A 21,817-nucleotide genomic window follows, 5' to 3' on the forward strand; every position below is an offset into this window, starting at 1 on the left:
GCATCTAGGAGTGGGATTGCTGTCATCCTCATGCATAAGTCTCTGGGCTTCTCTCTCAGAGGGGGCAACTCTTTTTTTTTTGGTACTGGGGATTGAATTCAGGTCCGTGTGCTTGTGCAGCAGACGGCGAAACCACTGAGCTAAACCCCAGCCCTAGGGGGCAACTCTTAAAAATGATAATCTGGTGGATGACAGACCTTAGACCACAGCTGTCTAATGAGAACATTTTATAATAATGAAATATTCTCTGTCAGTGATGATACGGTACCCACTGGCCACATTTGGCCAAGACAATTGAGAAATTATTGTTTGTATTAAATTTTAATTAGCTGAAAATTAAACAATCCTGTGACTTGTTGCTGTGTACTGGGCAGCTGAGCTTAGAAGTGGAAATGAAAAGCTACCCTGAGTAACCTCCTCTCACTGCCTTTCTCTTAAATGTGTAAATTCATAGTGATGCTTGAAATATCTATACTCCAGCCCTGAAAAAAGTTCTTTAAATACCCCTGAAGGGTTTGAAGAGGTATCATAGTGACTTACTCAGAAGTGTCCAATCTTGCCAGGCGTGTTACCCACACCTGCAATCCCAGCACTTGGGAGCCTGAGACGGGAGAATCATAAGTCTGAGTACCTTCTGGGCAACTTAGAGAGACCCTGGTTCAAAAAGTAAAAAATAAAAAGGGCTGGGAATGTAGCTCAGTGTAAAGACCCTGAGTTAATCTCCAATACTGTGAGAGCCAACCCGACTCCATCTTGTGCCTCAGTGCCTTTTTGTACCTGTGCTTGAGCAAAGCACCCAAAACCCCCACATCCTGCTTGGCAGTAAACTTGCCGTGGTTGCAGGGTGTTGTGCAGCTCACCTAGTGTGTGAAACTTCCTTGTACCCCCCACTGACCTGGCATGGTTCTGCTTCTGTAAGATTGCCCTTGCTCTCCCCGAGCCCTCCCCAACTGAAAGCAGGATTTGAAAGGAGAAATCAAATCACTTCTCATTGCTGAGGAACCTTTCTGGGTGCTAGCCCCCCTCAGCCGCTGGCTATAATAAACGGGCTCGAATCTGGCACAGATTGTTCTAACTATTGTTCTAACTTCCTCATCCACAACAGCTGGAGACCCCAGCGAGATGGCCACACCGGGTGAACTGGCCTCAGTGTGATCCCTCCTGTCTGCAGCAGCAAACTATGGGGGGGCGCCCCCTGAGACATTCCAGGGCCCGGTAGTCTCACTGCTGACACTGAGGGGACTGCAGAGACAACTGAGATACCCTCCAAATTTTCTGTAGTCCATATGGTCTGCAGATAAGGATCCTTCTGGTTCTGGAGGGGAACATTAGTCCTTGATGAAGGCATTCCCTGGGTCCCTCCTAAGGTCAGGACACTGACTGAGGTGGACCCCTGGTCTGGACTGGTCTGGCCTGGCTGTAAGCAAGCCAATCTGGTAAATCTCCGGGGACAGGTTTGGAATGTCTTTAACCTCTGAATGATTGCTGTATGAATGAATGAATGACTGGAAATGGGCACTGTAAACAATAGACTGTTCCATTCATGTCCCCTGACAAAGAGGGGGATTCCCCTCAGAGTTACAGGATCTGAAGGAGGTTGTACTGTGGTTCCATGGACGTGTCTATGAAAGGCCAAGTGGGTGCTCTTGTGATGAGATAAATATACCCTAAAGCCTGGACGGTCCTTAAGGTGGCTGAGAGGCCCGCTGTGAGTCAACTGACAGAGTAGTTCCTCCCACAGAGGAACACCCCCTCCCTTTGTCTGTGGTGACATCATTCAAGGGTGCACCACATAAGCATTAAGGCCTCTTTCTCTATGTCCGGACATCTTCTTCTCTTTTTATTTGTTCTTGCAGCTCCTATGCTTGGGTATCTCCTGCCTGCCCTAAGTCTCTCTAGCATGGGGTCATCATCTTTACAACTTGTTACACCCCTGGTCTGCATGCCTAGAAATTTTTCCTCAGGATTTTCTGATGATTATGGAGTGAAACTGTTAAAGGACAAACTCCCCATTTTTGTGAGCTTGACTGGCCCTCTTTTGGTGTGGTATGGCCCTCTGAGGGCTCCCTGGGCCCTAAATTGGCTCAAGCAGTTTGGAAGGTTGTTACTGGGTCACCAGGACACCCTGATCAGTTCCCTTGCATTGACTCCTGGTTTACTGTAGTGCAGCACCCTCCTCCATGGCTAAAGGCCTGTGCTGCAAAAGCCTGTTCAAAGCTGCTTGTTTCCAAAAGCTCTTCTCCCCCTTGTAGGTGAAGTCTGGAGAGAAAGAAACTGGTTCTGCAGCAGTCAGATCCTGAGGAAGTCCTGCCCTGTCCACCACCATATAACCCTAGTTCATACCCCTTCTCCAGTTCATCCTGACCCATCTGTCCCTGACTCCTTGTTTCTTCCTCTACTTCCCCTGCTACCTCTCCCCCCATAGGAGGGCCTCTCCTATCCCGGCAGGCGGTCACCACCTCGGGAAGACGCAGTCCAGAGGCTCTCTTGCCTTTGAGGGAGGCCCCTCCTCCTGATGGAGCAGGACCAGGAACCCGCCCATTCCTGGTATATGTTACCTTTTCCACTTCTGACCTCTATAACTGGAAAACCCAGAATACGCCATTCTCTGAGAAGTCCCAGGTTTTGATTTCCCTGATAGAGTCGATCTTTAGGACTCATATTCTGATGCGGGATGACTGTCAGCAGTTGTTATTGACCCTGTTCACTGCTGAGGAACAGGACAGAATTAGGTTTGAAGCTAGAAAACTCTTAAAGGGGGACACACAGAAGAGGAGGCACACAAATTGCTGAAGCAAGGGTTCTCCTCAGAGTGGCTTGAATGGGATCCAAATTCCTCGGGGGGGAGGCAGGCTTTACTCACCTTTCACCAGAACTTGTTAAATGGGATTTGAGTAGCAGCAAAACCCACTGAGTAATGTAGGGGTCAGAAGGGTCCCCCGCTGCATTCTTGGAGACACTCAGAGAGGCCATCCGGGTTTATACCCCATTTGACCCCTCTGCTCCAGAGAACAATAGAGCTATAAATTTGGCTTATGTTACTCAGTCTGCACCCAATATTAGGAAAAATTTACAAAAATTGGAGGGATTCCCAGGAATGAACATGTCTCAGCTGTTAGAAGGAGCTCAAAAGGTGTTTGGCAATAGGGATTCAGAGAAACAAAAATTGGCCACAGCTATGGCTGAGCGGTCAGCAAAGAAACAAAGATCTTGGCAGCAGCCATCAGAGGGGACCCCATGGGACCCATTTCTGGGAAGCCCAAAGGGCAGGTGCCTAGAAAGCCCGGGTGACACCCACCATTGGGCAGAAATCAGTGAGCCTTCTGCAAGGAGGAAGGGCCCTGGAAAGATGAATGCCCCCACAGGCCCTCTGCCAAGGTGCTATCTCTCCCCAGGTCCAGGGGAAAGGAATATTCAGACTGAGGAGGCCAGGGCTCCTTCTCTCTTGGCCTGGGAGCCTATGGCAAATGTTGAAGTAGGGGCCAATGAGTCTGTTTCCTGGTGGACACTGGCACCAAGAGATCCATGTTAAAAACTCCCCTGGGAAAGCTTTCATCACAAACCATTCCCATCCCAGGGGCCACGGAAGCAGTCCAAAACTGCCTGCTCATGAGCGAGCAACTGGACTGCCCACTGCCCTTGCTGGGATGAGACCTCAACAATACCGCCTCTCTCATGAGGCCAGACAGGGCACAGCCCCTCACATTGAGAGGCTGCTGGACTTTGGGATATTAACTCCCTGCAAGGCTTCTTGGAACACCCCGTTCCTGCCAGTACAGAAACCAGGGACATCAGATTACAGGCCAGTTCAGGACTTGAGAGAAGCTAACTGGCAAGTGGTAACTCTGCATCCTGCTGTCCCCAACCCATATGCCCTCCTGAGTTTGCTGTCTCCTGAGCACCAAGTGTATACTGTGCTAGATTGAAAGGATGCTTTTTTCAGTGTGCCCCTTGCCCCAGCCAGCCAGCCTATCTTCACTTTCAAGTGGACTGACCCAGTTTCCAGAGACTCCTGGCAGCTCACCTGGACCTGGCTGCCTCAAGGGTTCACAAATGCACCCACCCTGTTCAGTGAGGCCCTCCAGAAGGACTTGGTGAGTTTTCAGTCCCACCACCCTAAGCTCACCCTGCTTCCATATGTGGATGATTTGTTATTAGCTGCTGTTAGCTATTCAGAATGCCTGTGGGGGACGGGAGAGCTTTTTCAGCTACTAGAGGAATTGGGCTACCATATGTCAGCCAGGAAGGCACAACTCTATGCCCCTAAAGTATTGTACCTGGGGTATGAAATCTCAGAAGGAAGAAGAGCCTTGTCCCAGGCCAGGAAAAGGGCCGTCCTCCAGATACCCACACCAACTACCAAGAAACAGATACAGGAATTCCTAGGTGTAGCTGGATTCTGTCGCCTATGGATGCCTGGGTTTGCTGAGATAGCATGGCCCCTCCATTCTGCCTCCGGAGGAATCAACCCCTAAACTGGGGAATAGATGAAGAAGAAGCCTTCCAGAATCTGAAGAGAGATCTGGTGTCAGCCCCGGCTCTGGCACTACCCGATGTTACTAAGCCTTTTCATCTACTCATCCATGAGGTAAGAGGGATTGCTAAGGGAGTCCTAACACAGTCCTTGGGACCCTGGAAGTGCCCTGTGGCCTATCTCTCTAAAGGAGTAGATCCTGTGGCCTCAGGATGGCCTTCATGTCTTTGGGCAGTAGCTGCCACAGCTTTACTGGTCAAGGAGGCTGATAAGTTGACCCTTGGACAGGACCTAGTCCTAACTGCCCCTCATTCAGTAGAGACTCTGCTCGGGGGGTGGGGGCTGCTAACAAATGGCTGTCAAATGCCCACCTCACTCAGCATCAAAGCCTCTTGCTCGACCAGCCTCACATCATCTCAGCAGAGCAGTCCTCAATCTTGCTACTTGCTACTGGATGATAACCCAATTCATGACTGTGAGGAGGGGCTGGGCCAGACCCAGGGAGCTGATCAGACTTAACAGACACCCCCTTGGCTGAGGCAGATGCCATCCTCTTCACAGATGGAAGCAGCATGGTGGTAAGCAGGGTATGGAGGGTGGAAGCTCCAGTAAGTACAGTTGATCAAGTCACTTGGGCCCAGCCTCTGCCTGAGGGGACCTTGGCCCAAAAAGCAGAACTGATTGCCTTGGCCCAGGCCTTGAGATGGGGAAAGGAAAAGATAAATGTGTACACTGACAGTAGGTATGCCTTTGCTACTCTACATGTCCATGCGAGGATCTACAAGGAGAGAGGGCTTCTGAGAGCTGCAGGAAAGACTGTCAAGAACAAAGAAGAGGGCTGGGGATTTAGCTCAGTGGTTTCGCTGCCTGCTGCACAAGTTCAAGGACCCAAGTTTGATCCCAGGTACCAAAAAAACAAAAAACAAAAAAGAGATATTGTCTCTCCTAAAGGTGGCATGGCTTCCCAAGAAGGTAGCCATCATTCATGTTTGGGGTCACCAAAAGGACAGTATACTCGAGGCTAAGGGAAATCAACTTGAGGACTGTGGAGCCAGAGAGGCAGGCCTGAGGCCAGCTGAACCCTTAGTCATCCTGTCTACCATGAGTCCTCCTCCCCATTTGCTCCCTACTAGCCCTACTTACAATGAAGAGGAAGGTAAAGAAGCAAGCCAGCTGCAAGCAAAGAAGATCCCCAAGGCTGGTGGAAATGTCCAGAGGGTCGGATCTACCTCCCTGGGCATTAGGATGACAGCTCATCCAGCAACTGTAATAGGTCATGCATCTGGGGGCTCCAAGATGACCAGGCTTCTAGCTCCAAGACACTGCTTTACAAAGCTGCAAGAACTGGTCCACCAGGCCTCTCTTAGGTGTCCAACCTGTGTACAAGTAAATCCCCACCAGGGCCCATCTGCACCTCTCTGGGTCAGATTTGGGGTAGGAATCCTGGAAAACACTGGGAAGTGGATTTCACAGAGATCAAACCACCAGCGGGTGTCTATTGCTACCTTCTGGTTTTCATAGATACCGTCTCAGGATGGGCGGAGGTCTATGCTACTTGGCGGGAGACTGCCACTGTGATGGCAAAGAAACTTCTTCGGGAATTAATTCCCAGATTCAGACTACTGGTGTCCATCAGATCTGACAATGGCCCTGCCTTTGTAGCTTCTAGAACTCAATTAGTCAGTAGGGCACTGGGTATAAATTGGAAACTCTGCTGTGCCTATTGACCGCAAAGCTCAGGGCAAGTGGAATGGATGAATTGGACCCTAAAATCTACTCTGACTAAATTGATGTTGGAAACTGGTGAAGGATGGGTCAGCCTGCTGTCTTTGGCTGTCCTTAGAGTTAGATGTACCCCTTATAAAGCAGGTTTTACTCCTTATGAAATTATGTTTGGCAGACCCCCCCCCCAGCTCCCCAAGGTTAAAAGTGAGGCACTAGAAGAATTTCCTAACCAGTCCCTGTTTAAGTATCTCCAGGCTCTCCAACAGGTACAGAACACTGTTCACTCCCATGTAGGAGCTACTCAGCCCCTGCCCAGCTCTACACCATGCCACCCATTCCAGCCCAAGGATACTGTCTTCATGAAGGCTTTTCAGAGTGAAGGACTGACTCCAGCCTGGAAGGGACCCTACACGGTTGTCCTCACGACACCCTCAGCTCTCAAGGTTGACAGAATCTTGATGTAGGTTCACCATTTGTGGGTCAAGCAGGCAAAACAGTGGACTGCTGAGCTGAGACCTGGTCCTTTAAAGCTAAGGCCAGTTCAATCATGATTGTAATGGTTGTCCTTATTGTCCTTGGGCCGACAAGGCTGAACTCTAGAGAGATGCAACAAGGAGAGGTATACTCCTTTCTACTCACCTCCTTTAGCTCAGGAGAAATTCTAGGTAATGTCACTTTTGGTACCATCTGCCCTTGGCAACCTCTCAGGCTGCCTGAGGTCTATCTCTGTAAATTAGTCAGAAGAGATTGGGGAAGCTACTACTATCCATTCATAAACCTGGGAGGCCATGACTTTTATGTGTGTTCAGGATTCAATCCATTTTGGACAGTGGCATTGTGGGTCCCCAACTGATTTCTACTGCCCTAACTGGGGCTGTGTAAAGATTGCCTCCTATAGTGGAGGACCAATGTCACTAATGATATTACAGTTTGGAAACGTGAGTGCCGAGTCACAATTCTGATACAAAGGCCCTGGGACTCTAAATGGGCCACAGGATGGAACTGGGGTTTCTGCTTCTGGCTCCCTGGAGGACTAATTCCTGATCCAGGGGAAATCATTGCCTTTCAAACCCAGTTGCTAAGCCGAGCACCAAGGCAGCCAATAGGACCCTTAATGAAGGTAAAGGACCCCTTACTTGAGCCTCACCCTGTTATCTCTTCTTCGAAGCATATGGTCTTAGCTATCAATAGAGCAGACCCCCATGTGTACCCCCTCCCTCCCTTTTCTCCATGTTGGGAGCCATCCACACTATGTTAAACCTGACTCAACCAGACCTGGCTCAGGACTGTTGGCTCTGTCTAAAAGCAAAGCCTCCTTATTATGTGGGTGTGGGAGCCTTGGGCTCAATCAAAGCCTCAAGTACTGCCTTAGCATGCACTTCTGCAAAGCCCTCCTTGACAATTGGTGAAGTTTATGGAAATGCAACCTGTCTGGCAACTTCTTCTTATGATATGAGTAACTCCCCTTTTCATGCTGTGTGTAGCCAAACCATGACTCTGGAGACCTTGAATGTTTATTTTTCCCCTATCGGGACTTGGCTAGCTTGTACCTCAGGACCTCACTAGTAGCTTGTACCTCACTAGTTGTGTCAGAATTCCTGAGGGAGATACTAGACCTGAAGTCTTGTGAATCCTGGTGTGAGTTCTTCCTCATGTTTATGTGTATGGAGGACCTCAGGGATGGGATTTCATAGCACCCCCAGGACTACTGTACAGACAGAAGTGAGCAGCCCCCATAGTTATTCCAATTTTGTTGGGATTGAGGGTAGCGGGCTCAGGGACACTTGGAACTGCTGCATTGGCTAGAGGAGACCTTGGACTCTCAGCTTTGGCAGAACAGGTAGACACTTACCTAGGAAGCCTGCAATATGCCATTGAGACTCTGCACTCCCAAGTAGAGTCACTAGCTGATATGGCCCTCCAGAATAGAAGGGGGCTTGATTTAGTGCCCATGTCATGAGGAGGATTATGTGCTGCTCTAGAGGAGGCATGTTGTTTCTATGCCAACAAGTCAGGTGTAATCCATGATACCCTTCAAAAGGTCAAGGAAAATCTAGATAGATGTCAGGAGAGGGAAAGTAAAAACTCGTGGTATCATAACCTGTTCAATTGGAGCCCTTGGGTAACTACCCTCATCACCGGACTAGCTGCTTGCCTTATCCTGCTTTTTCTCAGGTTCCTGATTGGCCCTTATATTCTTAATTGGATAATCAACTTTGTAAAACAGCGTACAGTATCTGTTAAACTGATGTGTATATGAGATCCTACTACAATCCCTTGTATAACCCCCTGACCAATCAAGAGGCTCTCATTGAGTCAACGCTTTGACATCATGCTTAGAGGAGTTGGGTATGTGAGAGCCAACCTGACTCCATCTTATGCCTCAGTGCCATTTTGTACCTGTGCTGAACAAAGTGCTTGCACATGAACAAAGCATCCAAAATCCTCACGTCCAGCTTGGCAGTAAACTTGCTGCAGGTGCAGGATGTTTTGTAGCTCACCTACTGTGTGTGAAACTTCCTTGTACCCCCCACTAACCTGGCATGGTTCTGCTTAAGATTCTGCTTGTTCTCCCCTGGGCCCTCCCCAACTGAAAGCACGATTTGAAAGGAGAAATCAAACTGCTTCCCATTGCCAAGGAAACTTTCTTTGCACTAGCCCCGCTCAGCCAACGGCTATAATAAATGTGGCAAGTCTCTGTTGTTCGAACTTGCTCATCCACAACAGTACCTCCTGTGTTTCATCTGTGGGTTGGATGTGGCTATGTTATAAAAATGGGGAAGTTTTGTTACTTGTGTGCATTTTATAAATTATATTAAATGTTTTATGTGCTGCCCAAGACAATTCCTCTTCACTCTGTGCAGCTCAGACAAGCCAGAAATGCAGACTGGACCCACCTCAACATAGAGCTACGAACACATAATAATTCTTTTTTTTTTTTTGGTACCAGGGATTGAACTCAGGGCCTAGTGCTTGCAAGGTAGGCAGCAGCACCACTGGGCTAAATTCCCAGCCCAAACACATAATGCTTTAAGCTAGAATCAAAGGCTCTCACAAGAAACAGAAGGGTTAGACCTCTAGAAGGCCAGTTCTTGCAGCTTTTTTTTTTTTTTTTACTGAAACAGTACCTGTGTGGTACATAGTCTACACAAACCTGCGAGTATTTTGTTTTTAAAACTCACAGAGCTGCAGCTTATCAATTTGTACACAAATAGTTACTCAGATCCAGACTTTTTTTTTTTTGGACTGTTTTCTAAAGACAAGGTTTGTAGTTAGCTCCAGATGGTATGTGGGGAGTCCTGGTTTGAGTAGACCTAATTTTAGTAGGATAAATACATATTATATGTAATATTATACAATACATATTATATAATATTTTTTGTCTTGCTGGCCTCTATTTGTTATAATTAAAGAAAACAGTATGGGAAAAAGGAAAAATGGATAACATTTACTGAGCTTGATTTTACGGCAAACTGTGTTCTAAAAGATTATCACAGATAATTCGTTTAATTCCCCACGAGGTGGGTCTTGCCTGCAGCTCCCCATCCTTTATAACAGAATGTGAAGATCATGAACAATTATCACTCATTCTGGTTCTAACAGTTTAAATTTACTGTGCATCACATTTTTATTTGCTAAAATAAACGCAATTTTTAAATTAAATTCAGCGTACATTTTTAAAAATTTCTGATTGGAGCGATTTAGGGGGATCCTTGATTAATGTCTGGTCAACTCAAAACTGAATATAAGTATCCTATTTCAATTATGTCTCCTTAAAACGTTTACACCCCATTCTAAAACACTGCAATTATTTTTTTTAAAAAAACTTTCCCAAGACCTTTAGAAATCCCAATGCAACAAAATCAATCCTGACTGGTGGATTTCGTTTTGCTAAAATTTAGCTATCCCAACCCGAGGCTCAAACAGTAGTATTTTAAGTGGAAACCCCAGGGTTTCTCCGTCAGCACCTCACACCGGATTCTGAGATGACTTTTGTCACCAGATGAATCGCCTGAACCATCACCTCCGGGAGAGCACGGGCATTCCTGACTTAACGTCTAAATGTGCCCTTTCTGGAGTCCCAGGTAATTTGTCACTAGTGATACTGGGGAGGGGACATTAAGGGGTGGTGGTGGTGACTAAATCCCGTCTCTGGGGAATGGGAGTATGAGCAAGCAGAGGCCCCAGGGAAGCCCAGGCCACCTCGCATTCCTTCCCTTTCCAGGACGGTGGGGTCTGCGCGGTCAGTGCGGCTCTTTTCTCGAGGCAGTGGGTGGCTCTGAAAAGAGCCTTTGGTGTCGGTCACGGGCCGAGGGGCGCGAGCCTCACTTGCCCTTGGCCTTGTGGTGGCTCTCCGTCTTCTTGGGCAGCAGCACGGCCTGGATGTTGGGCAGGACGCCGCCCTGCGCGATCGTCACGCGGCCCAGCAGCTTGTTGAGCTCCTCGTCGTTGCGGATGGCCAGCTGCAGATGGCGCGGGATGATGCGCGTCTTCTTGTTGTCGCGCGCCGCGTTGCCCGCCAGCTCCAGGATCTCGGCTGTCAGGTACTCGAGCACGGCCGCCAGGTACACCGGGGCGCCGGCGCCCACGCGCTCCGAGTAGTTGCCCTTGCGGAGCAGGCGGTGCACGCGCCCCACCGGGAACTGCAGGCCTGCGCGCGAGGAGCGCGATTTAGCCTTGGCGCGCGCCTTGCCTCCCTGTTTGCCGCGGCCAGACATCTCAGATTCTCCAGAACAGGTGCTAAGCCACGGAGCAGCAGAACTGAAGAGAACAGGGCGGCAGGCCCCAGTGAGCCCCTATATAAGATCCGGAGGTAGGCTAGTTGGCGCTGTCCAATTGGATAGCACCCATAGCCAATCAGAAAAGCAACCCTACATCTCCTAATATGCATATGCCTTGCCCTGCGATTACGTAACTCGACGTTCTATCCAATCAGAAGAGACACATTTTTGATCCTTTATTTGAATACAAGCTACACAAATAGCATGGGGCTGTGCGCCCCTTGTGTGTTCGGAGACATCTGCCATCATGCCTGACCCGTCCAAATCTGCTCCGGCCCCCAAAAAGGGCTCCAAGAAGGCCATCTCCAAGGCGCAGAAGAAGGACGGCAAGAAGCGCAAGCGCGGCCGCAAGGAGAGTTACTCCATCTACGTGTACAAGGTGCTGAAGCAGGTGCACCCCGACACAGGCATCTCGTCCAAGGCCATGGGCATCATGAACTCCTTCGTCAACGACATCTTCGAGCGCATCGCGGGCGAGGCGTCGCGCTTGGCGCACTACAACAAGCGCTCGACCATCACGTCCCGCGAGGTGCAGACGGCCGTGCGCCTGCTGCTGCCCGGCGAGCTGGCCAAGCACGCCGTGTCCGAGGGCACCAAGGCCGTCACCAAGTACACCAGCTCCAAGTGAGCGCGCCCCGGCGCTCGAACCCAAAGGCTCTTTTCAGAGCCACCCACACGATCGAGAAAGGGTTTCGAACATGGTGAAGTGTTATTGATAGGCACCCTGGCGGCTCCTTGCTTCTGGGCGCCCAATCTGTCTCTTGTGAGCAAAATGCAGCAATGCGTTTAGTTTTAAAAATAGTAGGAACGGAGGCATAAAGGCTCGCTAGCAGATGTGCGTGTCAACTCCCCGGGAGAATGTTATGCCTCGCCCCCCCCCCCCCCGCCCCGGCGCCCCGTCAACCCCCTGGTGAGCGAGGTCGGGACGCTGGCCACAGCTTGGTGAAGTCCCTGGTTTTTGCGTCACCTTGCGGTGGGGTCTGGCTCTGCGTCTTTTTAAGACCTCTCAATCCTCGCACGGATGAGACAGACATCTTTATCTTCAAGCAGTGAATATTCCAGGGGCGTATTTGCCTGGCAAAATCCAGTAGCAATAAGCTCGAAACCCGGACCACGACTGTGCCCTGGGAGCGAACTGGATGGTTTAAACGACTACAGCTGACCGCAGCTTTGACCTCAGGGGGTGGGGAAGGTTAATTTAAGAGGAAAAAAATTCTTTCGTTTTGAGCAAATGTAGCTGCCTCTCTGGGCACATTATTTTCTGGTAGTGTTCCTAAAACAGAATAACCGTTTTCTTCACATTAGTGGTATTTACTCGGAGAGTGACATTTTGGTTCTAGGGAAGCGTTTTGGCACAAGTCTGCACTCCAGAGAGGACACCGCTTGACTTTTTCTGGATTTGGCTTTTCGTATTTATAAAAAGGGGATTTGTAATAATTTGAATTGTGGGAATTAAAAGTATTGAATATTGGTTATTGTCTTGGCAAATAAGTGCCAGTATATATATCTCCAAGTCGTTTCTCCACAGGGAGCCTGACTTGTGTCTGGGGTGGTGCAGAGGGGTGGACTGGGGCAAGTGTCACCAAGGGAAGCGGTCCCTGAAATGGCTCCCTGCTCTCTTCCTCCGTGGGGCCACTAAAATAATTTCTGAAAATTAAAATTTTAAAGTTGAAAGTATCTTTATCAGATGTTCAAATAGTTGCAAGTGTGCATATCCCAATACAAGACCTACTTAACTGATATTTCAAGAAATTGCTTTCTCTGAACTCATTTTTCCGTTTTCCTTCTGCCTCAGAGTTTCATCCTACAGCAATTATATGTATGTTATTGTCTATTACCCTTCTTGCAAAAACAGTATACCAATTGAAATTTAAACATTTCAGGTGTCCAGAGGTCTCTGTGTTAAAAAAAAATTCATGTGGATGGTACAAAATTGTTTCAGTCAGTGTAGCTAAATTTTTATTTCAATGAGTTGAGTGCTTTCCCCCCTTCCCTCCTTTAGACTTTCTGCCTTGATTACTTCATGCGTCCATGGGCATAGACAATGTTGGTATGGTTAGTACGCCAGCAGCATACAGCATTGCTTCAATTCTGTTTTCTTTTGATACCTAAGAAAATTATGGAGATAAACACATAAGAATTGAAATTTTGTCATAGCTATTTTACTCAATTCCTTGCCTTCCTAATTTAAAACTTAAACAATGATCCATCATTGAAATTAACTTGGACCTGTCAACAATGACTGAGACATCCAAGCCACCAGCTTTGACCTATAAATTGGAAATGAAGTTTATTTTTGTTTTGTTTTGTTTTGTTTTGTTTGCAGTGCTAGTCAAACAGATGAAATTTTAAAGGAGCATCTGTAATCACTTCATGTAGACCTGTAGATCCATGTGGTTCTCTACTTTAAGGAGACCAACGCACAGGTTAAATAAAATGAAGCTTGTCTCCAGCAGACAAAGTGTGATTGTTAGCAGTAGGCGGAATCTGTGAGCAAAGTGAATGCATCATAATTTCCAAATATAATTCTATAAGAATAGATTTTGTTGTAGGTAATGCAAAATATGGATTAATTTCTTAGTTTTCTTGACTCTTTTGGGAACAGCTTGGAGTAAGAATAGGAAGCCTTTACTTGCTGCCTGGCAGCCCCAGGCCCAGAATGGGTAGGACTTGTCCTTCCCTCCTTGGACGAAAATCTGTTAGGGGAAAGAACACAAAACAGCATCTTGGCCATTGAGATTGCTGTAATGAAGAAAACTGAGAGAAATTGTATACAAACTCATGTCTATAATTCCATTATTACAACAGAGAAGAAGACATTCTGGGTAAGTTGAAAGTTAAATAAAGGCAGTGCATACCAAAATATGTAAAAATCTGTAGAGATTAGGAGAATCAGGACTTACACAAAGGAAGTATTCTGAGTCTCAATAAACCAAGCTAATGCTTAAAGTGGTTTCTAGAAAAAGTGGGAGGGATTTTGCAGGCATACCATCTGAAAAGCATAGAAGAGACTGCCCTTCCTGCTAGACCTTTCCAAGTAAAATTTCCTAATTAATAGGAAGTAAACCAAAGACTTTGGAGGAAGGAAAAAGAACTATTCCTTTGAGAAGAAGCTACAAGCTGAAGGAGGCCAACTTACCATATGAGACAGTAAGAGGTTAAATGCTAACAGATGCATGGCTGACACTGTGGCTGATGTGAGAAGATGGCTGTTGTCTACCGTCAGACCGAGCAAATCCAAATCCAACCAACTATGAGCTCTTGGGGGAAAGAAGGGGTCACTCTGAGGTGTTCTTGGTTGAGGATACAGCCTGAATCCCAGGCAGGCCTGCATGCCTTAGAAATTAATGTGTCACCAAGTGAACATTGTACTTACTTTGCTCATAGCTCCCCAGGGAATTAAAAAGAAAGGTGCCGGGGGAAAGGTGCAGATTTGCTTTATGTAAAAGGATATTTCACGTTTACGGTTATGTGCACGATACAAACGTGCATAAACATAATTATGTTACACACGTTTGGGGATGAAAAGGATCTTTCAACTCTCACTATGGGAAAAATACACATATGAAGGAATGCAGAATCTCTCAACTGAGGATTTCAGTTGAGGGTAGAGACCAGGGCCTGTGCGCCAGCAGGAGCAGTGTTTCCAAGGGAACACACTGAGCAAAGAGCTGCTTAAAGAATCGCTTCTGAAATGTTTAGCTTTTCGCTAGAAGCTCATGATGCTGAACCCTGGCGAGCGAGGGTTAAGAGCCGAGGAACAAGGCTCAGGTGTTTTCGCAGGGCAGCGCGACAATCCCAGTCTCAACCAGAGCGTCCTCCAGCTGCATCCATGAGACAGGAGTTGGGGGAATGGCCCCGAACGCCCTGTTGGTGAGCAAAAAGAACGCCACATTGGCCAGATTTCCGCGGGGTGCTCCCTCTCCAGCTGCTGGCTGTGGGCTACACGGAGCCAGCGTGTTTTCTGTTTTTTGTTTTTGTTTTTTTTAAAGGAAAACGTACCGTTAGGAACGGGGCCTAATCCAGCGTCAGGACGCGCACCACTGCGCAGTGTGCCTCCCCCCGCGCTCCTACTGAGTCACTGGTCACAGTCCGACCACGCGCACGCTCCTTTTCGAGCTTGGAGGTGGCTCTGAAAAGAGCCTTTGGGTTCGAGCGCCGGGGCGCGCTCACTTGGAGCTGGTGTACTTGGTGACGGCCTTGGTGCCCTCGGACACGGCGTGCTTGGCCAGCTCGCCGGGCAGCAGCAGGCGCACGGCCGTCTGCACCTCGCGGGACGTGATGGTCGAGCGCTTGTTGTAGTGCGCCAAGCGCGACGCCTCGCCCGCGATGCGCTCGAAGATGTCGTTGACGAAGGAGTTCATGATGCCCATGGCCTTGGACGAGATGCCTGTGTCGGGGTGCACCTGCTTCAGCACCTTGTACACGTAGATGGAGTAACTCTCCTTGCGGCCGCGCTTGCGCTTCTTGCCGTCCTTCTTCTGCGCCTTGGAGATGGCCTTCTTGGAGCCCTTTTTGGGGGCCGGCGCGGAGCGGGAAGGCTCCGGCATTGCAAGGCGGTAACCGAACCTGGACCAACCGGAATGGGGCGCGGGCAGGCCTATTTGTCATCTTTATATTCAAATGAGGGTTCCAAATATCTGGCACCTGGTTGGACGGCCTGCCGCCTGGCGGTGACCCGGAAACATGTATGTAAATAGAAGAAGCGACTCTTCTTTCTTATTGGACCGTAGTCTAACCAATCCAAAAGCACGTCTGCTGCACGCTGGTACCCAGGCTGAGCGTCTTTGTTCAAACCCTTTGTTTTAAACCGGAAGATCTTTGGGTCTGCTAAGTATTTGGCGGTGGTTAAAAGTAAAATGAAACCCTGTTCCAAATCGAGTCTCGTTTTTCTTTGGCCATGGGAGATATAGGGGCCATTTCTTTCTGAAGCCAACAGTTGGAGAGGGGAAGATTGATGGTTATTTAGCAAGAGGCGGTGAATGGCAGTTTCCATTCGCATTAACCATTTATTTACCGTTACCTTTCAACACCAGAGATAGGTTCCTCCCATAATTCAAGAGTAAATGCAAACGGTTCCTTAAGAAACACTGACGTACTTCCAACGGAAGCGCAGATTTTAACTGGAGAGAATTAACTAAAACGGTAGCCCTTCATATCGTTGTGATTAATGCCCATGAAATCTCTTTGAAGTGACAGCCATATGCTAAGTGACAGCTTGACAGATAGGATTCCACCTGTATCTCCGCAGGCAGCAGCCACTGTTATGTTAACTGCTGTTTCCATAATGATGTTATTTACTGCCATTGTGTGAATTGCTAAATCACCTGCCAGAACACAGGCCTATGAAAGTTGTCCCCAGGATGCCTCCCCTAGTGTAGTGACTTCCAAGGTAAAAAGACGAAGTGTCACACCTTCACATTTGCCTCCTATTTCAGCGTCACATGGAGAGCTGCTTAGAAAAGCAGAATCTCAGGCTAGGGTCCAAACGAGTTGAATCAGAACCTGAAGCTCAGGAAGATACACGAACATGTTCTAGTTTGAGAAGTCTGATTAGAGGCTATTTACCTGCCCTCCTTGGCCAAGTAGTTACCTTCTTCAACCTGCATTTCTTCTTCTGTAAGGAGGCCATCACGCCTGCCTGGTAAGTAGGGTTGCTAAGTGTACGTGCTTCATTCCCTCTAGCTCCTTTCCGTCCCAGAGCCGGCCTAGGTCCACCAGCTGGGCCACCTCACTATGCTCACCCAGCCCCATCACAGGAGTAAGTAGCAGGAGTTTTTCTCCTGCCAGAATCCTCAGGACAAAGATGTCTTTCCTCCTTGCACCTCTGGGGAGACACACATAGCACCCGGCAGATGCCCAGTCAATGCTTGGCTAAGAAAGAGCATGAGCCAGGCAACATTACTGAGTTTGGCTGAATTCTGGGCTCCTTTGGGCAGCAGCTGAAGACTTTGGGTTTCCTGAGCTGCTTTGGACATAATGCCACCACCACCCCTGCCGCCCCTGCCATCTAGCACCTCCTTTTCTTTCTGCTGCTTCACTCATGTCTTTTGGAATATCCAGCTGCTTTTCCAATCCCACCTCCATCCCCCAAATCCACTTTCTTTCATTCTCCTGCCCTCCATCCCCTTCCTTCTCATCTGTCTGTCTGTCTGCCTGTCTCTCTCTATTTTGCAGCATTGAATATTGAATCCAGGGCCTTTGCACTAATCTACATCCCTAGCCCCTTTTAATGTATTGTTTTGTGGTCTCACTAAGTTGCTCAGGCTGGGCTGGAACTTGTGATCCTCCTGCCTCAGCCTGGGATTATAGGTATGCAACACTGTGCTTGGACCAAAGCCACTTTTATTGCACATGAGGACATTCAAATATTTCTAGAATGAATGGAAGAGTAAGTGATCTACTAATCTAAATCCAATTCTAATAAGGGAAATGAAATTACTGAGTTCAATTCTTGATGGATTACTGGATGCTTTCATTTTCTTCTCGACATTATTCTCTTCCATATTTTCTAGAATAAATTCTTATGGTGCATGTTATTATAATAAAGAGAGAATAAGCATACAGAACTGTATTGTCTCCTCCATGTCCACTGGTTTCTAGGTGTAGGTTAGAGATGTGTAGGGTTGCCCTGGGATGACAAATGAAAGTCCATTACACCACTTCCATGTACTTTGGAAAAGGGTTGTATTCGTCTCTTCACTGTGACCAACCTGATGCACAGCACACGTTGGCTCTGAGCAGCCCTGCCACCCGACCCTGTGACACTGTCACAGCTCACCACCAGATCTACCAAGTTCTTCTTCAGTGTAACTCATGCAAAGATCAGAATCTGCAGATCCAGACTCATTCAAAGCCTTCTCAGAATACTCTTCCAAGTTCACCATCTTGCAGGGTTCTTGTTTCCTTCAAACTGGGTTATTTTCCTAAAAAGAATGGCTTTTCTATAAACTTTACACGCAGCTCTGGCTTTTTTGTAGCCGCCACTTTGATAATCCCAATCCAAGCACTCACCCTTCAGACCACGGAGCCAAGAGGATGTTTGTTTCCTTCTAGAATATCTGCTTGATTTAACACACATTTCTGGGATACTCACTCAGAGCTTATTGAACATTCAGTTCAATTTAGTTTTCATAACAGCCCTTTCACGGTATATGTACCACGACCAATCCTTTGCTTGACCAAACTTTGATCAGGCTCCAGAACCCTCTCCTAGGCCCATCTGTGCACAGTCTTCTAAAATCAATCTAGTTTTAATAAGGAGCTCTGGTAAGGCAGCCAAACAAGAATCCCCCCACCCTCAATATCTTCATCCTCCACCACCCTTAAGGATTGTACGGTTGTATGGTTGTTACTGGAGTTTTGGGGCAAAAGTCTGGGCTTTAGCAGTCCTCACAGAGCAATCTCAGCCCCTACCCCTAAAGGCAAGGGTGGGGTTTACATAGCTTGAAGCATAGGTCGTTCTGGTCTAGGATGGTTCTGTGACATTCTGGGAGGTTCATCATTGTGCTTGAGGTAACAATTTGGTTTCTGTCCTGAGCTCAGGGCATGATGTTTGGAGGGGGGTGAGGGCGGCTCAGTTTCTGTCATGAAGTAATTGTTTCTGATTGGGGCTTGGTGTGACTTCATCATGGGGTGGTCTGCAACAACCTGTTTATCCTGAGGTCCCAGGGCTGCAGGTTTGAAACAATGAAAACTTGTAGGTGTCACTCCAAGGGGTCTGGACTGGATACTGAAAGCTGGCAATTGGATGTCTCTGCAAGTCCTGGAAGTTACTTTAGTTACTCTGGCTTATTGTCCTCAGTCTGGAAGGGTGGTAAAACAGACCAGGCATATTTATGGCAACAAACCTTGTAATACTCGAAAGTGATTAGCATTCCTATGTGCAGAGCCGAGCTGGAAGCTGACACAAATTAGGTCATAAGGGAGACATAAGGTGCAAGCAGAGGTGCCAGGCTTCATCCTGCCTCTAATTACCCGTTAGATGTCTGCAGGTCCAGTCTCTAAGTCCCTGTTACATGGTCACGCTGGCTGCCTTCAGCAAGAATCTTGTTCCGTGGGTCCACCTAGAGTTCCCATCACACTTGATGTCCCCTCTTGGACACTCTCCAGCCACGCACTCCACCTGCTCCTGGGCTGTGAGTCTACAGCCACCCATGCTGTGCTGAGTGAAGCCCGATCTCTCTCCTTCACTGGAGATACTTGTGCAGTGGTGTCTGTATCTCTGGTGATGGACCCAAAGAAAGCCTTAGTGTTTAGATCATTTTATATAGCTACAACAAAATATTCTAGGCTAGGTACTTTATAAAGTGTAAAAGAAATGTGAAAGTTGTCAGAATCAAGTGGAGTCACTTGTGTGGACCCTAACAGAAACAAGTAAATAAAGCTGAGAGGTTTGAAGGAACAGTTCTTATGCACGGATGCCCGATAATAGTCACAAAAGACTGCCAGAGCCACAAGCCTGCAGAACCCACTGCCACCTTACACAAATGTGCTTCTAAGGGGATGGGGTGGCTGGGTGCAGTGGCTAAGGCAGGAGCTTCATGAGTACCAGGTCAGCCTGGGCAACACAGTGAACCACGCTCTCAAAAATAAAAACAAAGGCCGGGGATTTAGCTCAGTGGTTTCGCCGCCTGCTGCACAAGCACAAGGACCCGAGTTCAATCCCTGGTACCAAAAATAAATAAATAAATAAAATTAAAACAAAAACCAAAACCAAACAATAGATTCTAAGGGGCTGGGGTGTAGCTCATGGTAAAGCATGTAAAGAAGCCCAGAGTTCAATCACCAGCCCATGTGCACATGCGCGCGCGCGCGCGCGCACACACACACACACACACACACACACACACACGGTACTTCTCCAGGGACATCTGCCAACAACTGCCTGTTCCACCTCAGACTCACAGCACTTTGACTATTCACCACTGTGACCAAGGATCAATGTTTAGAAATATCTGATGTAATCCTCTGAGTTTGTGTCTTTAAAACTTGCCCTTGTCTCAACCTCTTGAACATGCCAGAGTTCACTAAGGCATCGTGCTCCTGTTGTAATGCTAATGCCGGAGAACTATCAGTACTCTGGAAATCCCTTTCTGGTTGTTACTTAGAGCGGCAAGACCAACATGTGTTGGTAGATGGAACACTGTAGGGCAGTGGTGATAAACTTATGGCACATGTGTTACTGTGTTTTTCTTTTAAGACAAAAGATATTAATGCATGAGTTGTTTTTTCTAAACTAAAACCTCAGTATTTGGGTTTAATTGCAGTGCTGGCACTTTTTGATAAATTAGTGGGTTTGGGTTTCAGTTTGTCGCTTGGTCTCTAAAATGTTCACCATCACTGCTGTAGGGCAACCTGGAGATTTTCCCCCTGAGGAAGAGGAAAGGAAGGCAGGGAGGATGGGAGGAAGAGGGAAAAGGGAAAGAAAGAGAAAAAGAAAGGAGGCCAAGGGCCGGGATTTAGCTCAGTGGTTCCACTGCCTGCCTCCTTAGCACAAGGTCCTGAGTTCGATCCCCGTACTGGGGCGGGGGTGGGTTCTAACACACAAGACACATTACCAGGAACGACAGCCCCTCCCCCACAGTGGTAGCAGCTAAAGGAAAACAGGGCTTCTGGCCCCAGTGAAACTGCCTGGTAGCTGCCCCCGAAGCGCACGGCGAGGACAGACTTCCTAAGGACGAGTTCCCACGTGTGGGGGTTCAGAGCGAGTGAGGCCGCGAATAGGGGAAGCAGGGTCTGGGGTCCTTTGTCCTCGGCGCAGTTCGAGTCTGGTGTGGTGGCGACTGGGCGCCGGGGACCCCACCCTCACCGGCTCTGCCGCTCTTCAAGTGGACACCCTGGTGACCTCGAGGGGCGCTAGGCCGGGCCCTTGTCTGCGGAGGCACGGTCCTTGTCCATTTTTAGGTCAACAAATGGAAGCCTTGCACTTGCCAACGACGGGCGACAGACGGGAACAAGCACCCGGAGATCCGCGCTGGGGCCCACACCACTGTCTGCTGACCGCGTCCGTGTGCATTCAGTAGGCGCCACCTACACCGCGCAGCGCCCGAGAGCCCTCCCGCCCAGCCGCGTCCCCGAGGGGCTCTGTGGACCCGGAGACACCGCTGCTGCCCCACAGTGGGCTTTGGAGACCTGTTCTTCAGTCCAAGTGGCCCCTGCCCCCATAGCGTGCATTTCTCTCCCCGAACAGCCATTAAATCCCGTAGGGGAGGCTGAAAGCGATCCAGGGGCTTCAGCATGTGTAGGCAACGTCTGTCTGCACACTGACACTGTAAGGAAGATTTTATGAGATGTGGGTACGGTCAGGAGAGGAGGGGTCCACCAGGGGAGGGACGCAGAGGGGAGGGGACAGAGGAAAGGTCCTGGGGGTGGACGACTGGGATGTGTCGGGTGGCAGAGGCTGGCCATGCCCCCAGGCCCACCAGGTGACACCCAAGCTGGCCTGGGTGGCTTTGTCCAAGGTCCCGCTCGCCCCTCCCCCCAGAGCTTGGCTTCCTGAGTCACAGGGAAATCAAGATGGTGTCTGAGGACTCGGAAAAGCGTGAAGAAGGCGCAAACCTATATAAAACATCACAGATTTCACAAAGAGACAAAACTGCGGGAGGACAGAATAAAGGGCAGCCTCGGTAGCTGAGAGGGCGCAGCATCAGAGGACAGGGTCCAGTGGAGCTTGCAGGGTGGAAGCCCGGTGGGTCCCAGTGGTCCCTTTCCTTGGACCTCTGTAATCCGAAACCCCCAGCAAGAAATTCCTACATATTTCTAAAAACAAACAAACAACAAAAGAACAGACCTTTAGAAAAATCTCACTAACGACTTTGTAAATGCTAATAACAGT

The 21,817-nt window shown here is 48.5% G+C and overlaps 2 protein-coding genes across 3 annotated transcripts; one reads left to right on the top strand and one right to left on the bottom strand.

Moving 5' to 3' along the window:
* Nucleotides 1-9,626: 9,626 nt before the first annotated feature.
* On the bottom strand, nucleotides 9,627-15,647 carry H2ac25 (H2A clustered histone 25). Of its 2 annotated transcripts, none has more exons than XM_004874733.3 (2): nucleotides 15,408-15,647; nucleotides 9,627-10,917 (listed from the first exon to the last, which is right to left on the bottom strand). In XM_004874733.3, exons 1-2 carry the CDS (start codon nucleotides 15,528-15,530, stop codon nucleotides 10,525-10,527), a joined length of 516 nt encoding a protein of 171 aa, XP_004874790.2. In that variant the 5' UTR covers nucleotides 15,531-15,647; the 3' UTR covers nucleotides 9,627-10,524. The 2 variants fall into 2 exon arrangements, 1 of the variants encoding a protein (XP_004874790.2); XR_015451228.1 differs by lacking the exon at nucleotides 9,627-10,917 and adding an exon at nucleotides 12,914-13,088 and having other exon boundaries at nucleotides 14,983-15,530.
* On the top strand, nucleotides 11,168-12,839 carry H2bc26 (H2B clustered histone 26). Its single transcript, XM_004874734.4, has one exon. The coding sequence runs from the start codon at nucleotides 11,228-11,230 to the stop codon at nucleotides 11,606-11,608; it is 381 nt and encodes a 126-aa protein (XP_004874791.2). The 5' UTR covers nucleotides 11,168-11,227; the 3' UTR covers nucleotides 11,609-12,839.
* Nucleotides 15,648-21,817: the final 6,170 nt, after the last annotated feature.

This window comes from Heterocephalus glaber, unplaced genomic scaffold (genome assembly GCF_053883595.1).
Source record: "Heterocephalus glaber isolate CG9 unplaced genomic scaffold, H.glaber_assembly_v1.0 deba00001272, whole genome shotgun sequence".
Classification (NCBI taxonomy): Eukaryota; Metazoa; Chordata; class Mammalia; order Rodentia; family Bathyergidae; genus Heterocephalus; species Heterocephalus glaber.